The sequence below is a fragment of the Canis lupus genome, chromosome 12, assembly GCF_003254725.2.
Source record: "Canis lupus dingo isolate Sandy chromosome 12, ASM325472v2, whole genome shotgun sequence".
NCBI classification, from domain to species: Eukaryota; Metazoa; Chordata; class Mammalia; order Carnivora; family Canidae; genus Canis; species Canis lupus.
The window spans coordinates 9988704-9999718 of record NC_064254.1 but is presented as its reverse complement, the minus strand read 5'-3'; the positions used below and the strand labels follow the sequence as shown (position 1 = coordinate 9999718).

The 11015-nt window shown below is 37.7% G+C and overlaps 1 protein-coding gene across 11 annotated transcripts in view; it reads right to left on the bottom strand.

Moving 5' to 3' along the window:
- The window catches only part of LOC112641559 (adenylate cyclase type 10-like), a 43362-nt gene that overhangs the window by 27382 nt on the left and 4965 nt on the right, over positions 1–11015 (bottom strand). For 6 of the 11 annotated variants that reach the window (XR_003124701.3, XM_025418720.3, XM_025418719.3 and 3 more), the window contains exons 3-7: positions 3464–3669; positions 3087–3177; positions 2905–2993; positions 2107–2298; positions 1314–1435 (exon numbers count right to left, since the gene is read on the bottom strand). Coding sequence is in view for 6 of the 11 variants with exons in the window: in XM_025418720.3 (XP_025274505.3) it covers positions 1314–1435; positions 2107–2298; positions 2905–2993; positions 3087–3177; positions 3464–3505 (536 nt within the window). In the remaining 5 variants the exon portion in view is untranslated. Of the gene's footprint in view, positions 1–26; positions 78–1301; positions 1451–2106; positions 2299–2904; positions 2994–3086; positions 3178–3463; positions 3670–11015 lie in introns of those variants that run through there. The other 5 variants (XM_025418716.3, XM_049092084.1, XM_049092086.1 and 2 more) reach the window with 5 other exon arrangements.

Genomic DNA, 11015 nt, shown 5'->3' with positions numbered 1-11015 from the left:
TAAAAGAAGTGCCGACATACATCTACCTTGGACTGAGAGTTTGATTATCTATGAAGCATCTGAAGCATCTTTTTTATCTGTAAAATAAAAAGTTGGATCAGATCATTTCTAAGTTCCTTTTCAGTATTAATATTCTATAAAAATATTATAGATATTACAATGCCTCTACAATAATATTACATTAGTAATATAGGGTATCCCTTTTGGAGAGTATTTGTATTTTATAAGAGGCAGCTGTGAAGTAATGAAAATGACACAGGATTTGAGGATAGAAGGTCTGGGTTTCATTATCAACTCTTTTGTATGCTACAAACTCCTCTTCTGTGGCTTTAGTTTCCTCATGTGTAAAGGAGGGATAAAAACATTCACACTGGTAACATACACAAAGTATCCTATAAATGTTAAGTGCTACATATTTTTTTTCATACTGAATAAGTATGGCAAACAAATCTTTGACTTGATGCTAACATTTAAAATAACTTTTCAAGTGTGCCTGGGTGGCTCAGTCAGTTGATCCCAGGGTCATGAGATCAAGCCCCACATCAGACTCCCTGCTCAGTGGGGAGTCTGCTTCTCCCTCTCCCCCAGCTTGTGCTCTCTCTCTTACTCTCTCAAATAAAATAAAATCTTGGGAAAAAAAAACTTTTCAAATCTAATGTATACACCTTCTTCAGGGCTTTCTAGTGAAAAAAAAGAGTCATGAAAAATTCTAACCCACATTATTAGAATGTAACTAGTGGGAACATGGAATTTTCTATACCTTCATTAAGACAAGGCTTTTGTAGAGGTGGGAGGGTGGGGTAGATATGGAGGAGGGAGATCAGTGAGAATTCCAGAAAAATCAAGGGACTAGGAAAGACTAAGACCGAAAGGCAAGGAGAGCATTAACCAGTGGTGGTCCATTCCTATCTTAGTAAAGCCGCACAACTTCTCTTCCCACACCTTCCCTCCTGTAGACAGGCTACCTTTGTTCTACATTTCCACAACATATAGATACATTGTTTGTATTATACTTATTTTCACATTTGCTTGTTCCTTTAGGGTGTTCTTAAATCTTGTTATGTGTATTTGGCTCCTCCCTCTTTCCACCAATTAAATGGAAACTTATCTTCATTTTCCCTAGGTATCTAGTATATAATTCTGTACCTAATGATTTCTTAATAGAGCTTATTTTCTGACTTCCCTTAGCATGTTTCCTTCCCTTTAGGCAGATTCTGGACACTCAACCCCAGTAACTTGTTACTGCCATCTACCCTGCCTGAAGAGCCCCTTGGGGCCTGAGAAGCTCCACTCTGCCCCACCTTCCTCCTCACTTGGTCTCAGCAAGATTCTCCCAGCAGAAGCTGAAGATGCTGAAGGAGCTCTCCAGGGCATGTGCACACTCATCTGGCTTCTTATCCCCAGGAAGGCCAAAAATACAGAGGAACATGCAGCCCTGGGACAGATGACAAAGAAGGAAAAGAGAAGTTTACATAGGGAAAGAATATGCTTGCCTCAACTGGACCAACTCCCCTGAATGCAGCCAGAGCCTTTCCCCACTCGTTTTCTGTTAGAAATGTTGAATTCTACAGGATTCATGAAATGGACACTCTGGGCCATATCAACACGGAGATTTAAGAAAAAAAAAAGAAAATCTTAATTTAACTCTTTAAGGAACTGAAATTTCAAACACAAGAAAAACTGATGTCAAGAACTTTTCAAAAATTCTATTTCTAGTATATGCCTTGAGTTAAGCCTATCTGCCCACATTTTATTCACCCACAATGTCATGTATTATGATATTACTCTTTTTCAATCTCCTCAATTATCAGAAATATCTGATTTACTTTACTAATAGAGCCAGACAATTATTCTTTTGCTCTACCAAAGATTTTCAACAAGAATTAAATGAAAAAAGGACATGGAGAATAATCCTCAGTTACCCTGAAAATTAAATTAACTAGAACATCCCATTCTTTAACTATTATTAGTTGAACTTTCAGTGTCATACAGCTTGTCACAAAATAAATAGCAGGGAATCTGACTTACACATGTGTTATGTGAAATACAAGACTATTATTCTTCACTCACCTTTAACACTGATGAGTCAAGTTTCCTTGTACTTACTTTCTCAAACATAAAGATCCGGCTTAGCTGGCCACCCCCTTTCTCTATGACTGTGGAGATGTACAGGGCAGCCTCCTGGATAAGATGACACAAATGCAACATCCATGCTGTCTTGTGGAACTCTAGGCTGACCAAAACCATAGTCACAGTACGGAATTCAGATATATACTCCATAGGCTGCCCTTCATCAATCTACAAAAAACACGGTCAGTTATCTTGCCAATATCTTCAACATTCAATATCATGTTTAGCCATTGAAATTCTGTATTCCATGGTGAGTATGACAAAATAACTTACAGATGTCAGACTAAAAACCTACAATTCAGGTTTGAAAAGTATAGAAGATGTACAAACCAGTGCACTTGGAATTAAAACTGTTTGACTTTCAACCTAATTCACTGATGATATTTGCCAGGCTTTTAGGTTTTCTCTTTATAAGTTAGATATGTTCATTCTATTAGTCATTATATCACTTACTAAAGGATTCATATAAATTCATATATACATAATAGATCAACACATATTTACCAAACATATACTCTCTTCCCTGTTTACAATGTACCAGCTTCTTGAGGGACAAATTGAAAAAACAATATAGCTTCCACTTGCAAGAACTGAGAAATCTGAGGGTATGATACGTTATCACAGTAATTGGTACAAATGGGGAAACCTGCTGGCATTACAATGGAGAGCAGGAGATGAACTCGATCAGTATGAAAAGGTGATCACATATAAATGTACACCTGTCAACATAAACATACACACAATCTACACGGTGACTCAAGAATTAGGAATAACCTTCTTCAAAAGGTTTTTCATTATGTGCTTCCTCAGGGTTTGTTCAAGCGCAAAGTCTGGATCCAACTCCAGGGCAGTTCTTAGAGTATCTGAGAAAAGGAAAACAAACAAAATGTCTCCAGTCATGTGGAAAATTTATCTTTGAAATTTTGGGTTTAGGTAGAAAGGACCAAATAACTTACCAGCACTTGTCCGGTAATGTGGCAGGTAATCAAGGCACTTGTCAAAATGCTCATCAAAATCAAATGGGTCAATGATCCGCATATCTCTTAACTATAGAAAGGAAACTGCTCAATTGTGTACCCACCCACCAACCGGTTTACTGTTGGTCCCTTAACAGAGGGGTTGAGGATGCCATTTACCTTGTTTATCATTTATCTTTCCAGCCTCATTGTTCTGCCTCGTCTAACTTCCTGGGAGAGTATCCCCCACCTCCCTCCAAAATAGAGTTCCAATAGTTGTTGGGTTTGGTCAAGCCATATGCAACCACCACCAGAACACTGCCTGTGTAGTAGGAAGGCCTTTTTAGGACATGTGATGGGTAGGACTAGCCTCCTACCTTCACAGCTTCATCCTCCTTCATGATTTCCACTTCAAACATGTACTGCTCACAGAGCTTCCAGCAGTTCCAGGACAAGACAATCTCATTTGCCTGAGCTAAACGCTGAGCTAACTGGACATCATCTACATCCCGCCCAATCACCAAGAGGTACTGTCGCTGCTCATCTCCAACAATAACCTGAGAAATTCGACCGGCAGATAGACCTATCCAGAAAAAAAAGGAGACAAGTGGTGAATAGCCAAACTAAAATGGAAAACTATGCAAAGGGTGGGGTCTGGAATCCTCACATTGCTTTATGCATCAAGCCAATCTTATTATTGCAAAAATATTAGGTGAGCCTAATTTCTTAGATTTTCTTCTGTCTTACGCATACCCAGAGACATTCAAACAAGACCGGGGTTGTATGGGGGTTAGAAGCAAGAGATCCTGGGCTTCTAAGATTCCTCTCTTTAAACTGTTCTTCTAATAAACAGCTAGGTCTTGATGACAGAGACCAAATGGTTATATTCAGAAACTCCTGCCACAGTGACTATACCACCTCTTCAATGTATAATCAAGGCTAAGTGAGTAAACAATATTTTACCCGACTTGGGCTTTGCCATACACTTTTATTCTATCTCCTGTTTTTCTTACCCCAAGGCATTTCTAACTGCTAATATAAAAAACTGATTAACTTGCCAGGGGTAAAAGGACTATATCCAAATAAAGTCTGTCCTTAATTAAGTTACCCAATCTAAGCTAAAAACAAAGGGAAGATAGTTTTAAAAGAATGGCAGAGATATATACTTTTCAACAACATGGCTTAACAGGTAGTCAATTTACCATAATTCCCATAACAATGAAGAAACTAGAAAAAACACACACAAAGTAACAGTTTTAAAGATATTGGACATCAGGTAATGAAGGACAATGTTATCTGAGAGATGGGAAACAAACGAGGTCAACCCTCTGATACCCTAGCTTACTGCATAGAAGAGTTTCCAGGACATCTGGGAGAGGGGAAACTCAGGTATAGTCCAGAGGACTTCTCAAGTTGGGGAAACAGAGCTAGAATCTGAGGAGGTCAAGGCAGCTACAGCTCACAGGGCATTGTGGGTATTGGAGAGAAGTATACAGAGAGATAATTCTAGAGATCTGTACCAGAATCCCCTACAAGTCTTTATCTGAGTACTAAGTACTAATAAGTACATCGTGAGGAAACTATCTGAAACCAGGGAAAGAACCACCTGAAAAGATTAGAAGGAACAATCCCAAATATCACACAGGGCTGGCAATGGTTCCTATTCCCACTAGCCAGAGTGTCAAACTTTATCATTCACAGGATATTAGGTACAGTATGCAGAAGTTTGCCTCAGGAATAGAGCAACGCCAGCTCTAGACTAAACACTGCTGTGGTCCCATCCAACAAAGTTTAAAAACAAAACCTGAAAAATCAAGCTAACTGCATCCCAGAACTATGCTCAAAAATACTTATATAGAAGTATATTAAAAAATCCAGCATCCAACAAGGTTAAATTCACAATGTATGGCACCCACTAAAAATAACCAGTTATGCAAAGAAAAATATGATCCACAATGAAGAGGAAAATCAATCCCAACTCAGAATAGTACAGATGACACAATTAGTAAATTAAAAAAACATTAAAAGTTATAATTATATTCAAGAACTTAGAAAAATGACTGAACAAGTAGAGACATTGAAAAAAGTCTGTACACCTGAAAAATCAGCAATAGAAACTATCCAAAATGAAACACAGGGAGAAAAAAAGAAACAATGAACACAGGATCAGTGTAGGACAATTTCAAGCAGCCTAATATGTAATTGGACAGAGGAGGAGGAAGAGAGAAAAAATTACTTGGAAAAATAATGGAAGAACATTTTCTAAATTTAATAAAACCCAAACCCCTATAGATCCAGAATCTCAATGAGCTGCGAGCACAAGAAAAATGAAGAAAACTAGACCAAGGGACATCATAATCAGAATACCCAAAACCAGTGATAAATAAAAAAAAAAAACAATAAGAGCAATCAGGATGGGGAAAAGACATATATAAAGAAACAAAGATAAAGATGAAAGTAGATTTCTTGTTGGAAATGCTCAAGCTAGAAGACAATGGAACAACTTTAATGGAAGAGAAAAAATCCCCATCAACCTAGAATCCTATACCCGGTAAAAATACCTTTCAAAAAATGGGTGAAATATTTTTTTCAGACTTACAAGAGCTTAACTAAAACATGTCCAGCAAATCCACACTATGAGAAATATTAAAAGGAGTTCTTCCAAGAGACAATGATTAAGTGTTAACAAGGACATGGACAAAGTGAACAGATAAACAAACTGTGGCTATATCCATAGAATACTACTCAGCAGTAAAAAGTAATTAACTATTGATACATGCTACAATATTCTTTAAAATGAAAAATAATCTCTAAAGACAGATTAGAGACTTCTTGAGGATAGGGAGGGGAGTAGGAAGAGAGATTATAAAAGGGTATATGTAAACTTCAGTGAGTGATGGATATGTACATTATCATAACTGTAGTGATGGTTTCAAAAGTATACAAATATGTTATGTAGGGTATCAATTATGAATTATCTATCAATAAAGCAAAAAACAACAACAAAGATACTGGGACAGAAGAGATGCCATTTAATTCAGAATATAATTCTTCAGGCTATTCCTCAAAATATAAGTGAATAGGCAGAGTCAACTTTTGCCCTTCATTCAGAAACCTGTTGATGTTTCTGGGCTTCTGTGAAGGAGCTTTGTGTATAGAGTTTCTCCTCTAATCCTGATTCTGTCACTGGTGAAATTTTTGTCTGTGTGTAGCTTTTAAATCTTTATTGTATTGTATTACATTTTTGATTATGTAATATAAAAACATAGTTCAAAAATAAAACTATATAAAGAATACACATTAAAAATTCTTGATTCTGACTTATGGGGAAGATGGTGCAAAAAGAGGACCCTACACTCATCCTTTCCCACAGACACAACTAAATAACACTTGCATCAGAGCAAAAACCCAGAAAAGGACCCCAAGATTGGCCCAAAAAACTCCATGCCTAAATATAGAGAAGAGGCCACATTGGAGAGGGTAGAAAGGGGGAGGATGCAGTGGGAACCTAAACCCCATGGGTGTGACCACTGGAGGGAAGGAACCATAGGCAAGAAGAGTGGCAAGAAACATACTGGGGGAGCTTAAAAGGGAAAGAGAAATTCCTGTAGAATTGGCTTTGAAAATCACAGGGTCCAAATTTCATGAGTGTTTATAACCAGTGGGACTTAAAGCCTGGAACTTTAAAAAACAGTGGCGTTGGCTCTGAGAGAGCTCAGCTAGTGATAGGAAGCTGAGCCTCTGCCCTTAAAAAGACAGCACAGCAAACAGCTTGCAGAGATACAACCTGGAAGCAAAGTTTGAAAGGCACCTGTAGCTTATGGGAAGGAGAGTTAATAACTAATCTCAGAGTTTGCTGAGGGACTTCTCCAGGAACAAAGGAGCTAGAAGGTGCCATTTCCCTCTCCTAGCCCTCATAAACACACAGCCACCTGTGGGAACAAGTGCAGTGTGGCACTTACTCCCTAACATGCTTACACTGTGCCCTGCCACTGCCAACCAGACCTGCCTCAGTCCTGGTGCTGTAGATATCCTCTCCCAGAAGACCCAGGCAATCTGCCAACACTGCATCTCCCAACCTCTCATGGAGGATGCACACACTTTGTTAAAATTGCATACCCTGCCCTTGTGTGCTGCCCAGAGTGCCCAAAACCTCTGGCCTCTGCAGCAGCTGCATGTATCCTGTGGAGAAGGACCCGTGCCACCTAGCCAAAAGTGCACATCCCACCACTTTTTAAAAAAGATTTTATTTATTTATTCATGAGATACACACACACACAGAGGCAGAGACAGAGGCAGAGGGAGAAGCAGGCTCCATGCAGGGAGCCTGATATGGGACTTGATCCTGGGACCACGGGATCAATGCCCTGAGCTGAACGCAGACACTCAACTGCTCAGCCACCCAGGCATCCCCCACCCACTACTTTCAAGAGCAAGAGATGTAGCTGACTTTCCTAATACACAGAAACAGACATAAATAGGTAAAATGATGGGACAGAAGAATACATCACAAATGAAAGAATAGGACAAAACCACAGCAAGAGACCCAAGTGAAATGGAAATGAGTAACATGGCTGTTTGCAAATTTAAAGTAATGATCATAAAGATACTCAAGAAAAAAGAGGAGGACATCAGTGAGACCCTTAAGAAAGAGATAGAAAACATAAAAAAGAACCAATCAGAGATGAAAAATGCAATAAATGAAATAAAAAATAAACCTGATAGAATAAATAGCAGGGGGAAGAAGCAGTGGAACAAATTCATGAACTAGAAGACAGAGTAATGGAAAGTAATCAAGCTGAACAAATGAGAGAAAAATAGAATGACACAAACTGACAATAGACTTAAGGGAACTCAGTGATGCCTTCAGGTATAATAACATTAGCATTATAGGGGTTCCAGAAGGAGAAGAAAGGGAAAAAGGAGGAAAATTTATTTGAAGAAACAGTAGCTGAAAACTTCCCTAATCTGGGAAGGAAACAGATACCTAGATCCAGGAGGCACTGAAATACCCCAACAAAATCAACCAAAGGTCTACACTAAGACACACATAGTAATCAAAGTGGCAAAAAGGAGTGTTCAAGAAAAAAAACTTCTAAAAATATTTATTTATTTGAGAGAGAGAGAAGTGGGAGGGGAGAGGGAAAGAAAAACTTTAGCATACTCTACATTCAGCACAGAACTTGATGTAGGGCTTGATCTCATGATCCTGAGATGATGACCTGAGCCAAAACCAAGAGTCGGATGCCCAACTGACTGTGCCACCCAGGTGGCCCCAAGGGAAAAAATTTTTTTTAAGTAGCAAGAGAAAAGACAGTTACATGTAAGAGAAACTCCCTAAGGCTATCAGCAGTTTTCAGTACAAACTTTGCAATCCAGAAGGGAATAGCATGATATTCAAAGTGTCGAAAGGGAAAAATCTATAGACAAGAATCTTCTATCTAACAGGGCTATAATTCAGAAGAGGAGAGATAAAAAGTTTCTCAGACAAACAAAAGCTAAAGGAGTTCATGACCACTAAGTCAGCCCTACAAGAAATATTAAAGGGGATTCTTTCAGTGGAAAGGAAAGACCATAAGTGAGCATATGAAAAGGAGGAAACAAAAAAACTAAGAATAAGTATTTCTGTAAAAAAAAAAGTCAGTCAATGGATTCACAAAATAAAAGGATGAAAATATGACACCATATACTGAAAACAAACATGGTAGGAAGTGGAGTAAAGAATGGGTTCAAAAAAAAAAAGAATGGGTTCAAACTTAAGTGACCATCAACTTAATATATGATATATTATATATATTATATATATATTATATATATATATGACTGCTATATGTAGAACATGTTATATACAAACCTAATGGTAACCATAAATCAAAAACCACTAATAGTATGCAAAGAATGAAGAGAAAGGAATCCAAGTATATCACCAAAGAAAACCAGCAAACCATGAAAGTGAGAAAGACAAGAAAGGGTCAGATGACAAAACAACAAAACTAACAAAAAGATAATAAATAAATATCTATCAATAATTACTTTGAATGTAAATGGAATAAATGCTCCAATCAAAAGGCACAGGGTGATAGAGTGGAAAAAATAACAACAGGGGCAGCCCGGGTGGCTCAGTGGTTTAGTGCTGCCTTCAGCCCAGGGTGTGATCCTGGAGAGCTGGAATTGAGTCCCACTTCGGGTTCCCAGCATGGAGCCTGCTTCTCCCTCTGCCTGTGTCTCTGCCTCTCTCTCTCTCTCTCTGTGCCTCTCATGAATAAATAAATAAAAATCTTAAAAAAAAAAAGAAAAAAAACCCAACAAGACCAGAGGTGCCTGGGTGGCTTAGTTGGTTAAGTGTCTGCCTTTGGCTCAGGTTCCTGGGATTGAGCCCCACATCGGGCTCTCTGCTCAGTGGAGAGTCTGCTTCTCCCTCTCTCTCTGTCTGCTTGGTGCTCCCCCTGCTTGTGCTGTCTGTCAAATAAATAATAAAATCTTTAAAAAACAAAACAAAATATAAGACCAATCTATATGCTGCCTACAAGGGATTCATTTCAGACCAAAGATACCTGCAGATTGAAAGTGAGGGGATGGAGAAATATTTATCATGTAAATGGATGAGAAAAGAAAGCTGGCAATATTTAAAGTAGCAATATTTAAATCAGACAAAATAGACTTTAAAACAAAGACTATAACAAGAGACAAAGAAGGATACTATATAATAATAAAGGGACAGTCCAACAAGAAGATATAACAATTGTAAATATTTATGCATGGGAGCATCCAAATCATAAAACAGTTAGTAACAAATAGAAAGGAACTAATCAATAATAATACAATAGTACGGGACTAAGCATTCCACTTACATCAATGGACAGGACAGTTAATATAAACAGAAAGTCAACAAGGAAACAATGGCTCTGAATGTCACATGGGACTAGATTGACTTAACAGATATATTCAGAACATTCCATCCTAAAACAGCAAAATACACATTCTTTTCAAGTGCACATGGAAATTCTCTATTAACAGATCAGATATTAGGCCACAAACAGGCCTCAACAAATTCAAGAACACTGAAATCATACCATGCACCTTTTCTGACCACAACACTATGAAACTATAAGTTAACCACAAGAAAAAATCTGGAAAGACCACAAATACATAGAGGTTTAAATACTATGATATTGAACAATGAATGGGTCAACCAAGAATCAAAAAAGAAATAAAAAAGTATGTGGAAACAAATAAAATGAAAGCACAGCAGTCCAAAATCTTTGGGACATAGCAAAAGCAGTTCTAAGAGGGAAGTTTATAGCAATTCAGGCCTACCTCAAGAAGCAAGAAAAATCTCAAATAAGCAACCTAACCTTACACCTAAGGGAGCTTGAAAAAGAACAACAAAAACCAAAAGCAGCAGAAGGAAGGAAATAATTATGATTGGAGCAGAAATACATGATACAGAAACTAAAAAACAAATAATAACAGATCAATGAAACCAGGAGAGGGTTCTTTGAAAAGATCAACAAAATTGATAAATCTCTAGCTAGATGCATTAAGAAAAAAGAGGACTCAAACAAAATCACAAATGAAAGAGGAGAAATAACAACCAACACCACAGAAATATAAACAATTATGAGACTATCATGAAAATTGCATGCCAAAAATTGGGAAACTTGGATGAAATGGATAAACTCCTAGAAACATATACAACCTACCAAAAATGAAGCAGGAAGAAATAGAAAATTTGAAAAGACTGAATACCAGCAAAGAGATTGAATCAGTAATCAAAAACTCCCAATAGATAAACAAGTCCAGGATCAGACAGCTTCACAGGCAAATTCTACCAAACATTTAAAGAAGAGCTAATACCTATTCTTCCTATACTATTTATTCCCAAAAATAGAAGAAAAACTTCCAAATTCATTCTATGAGGCTAGCATT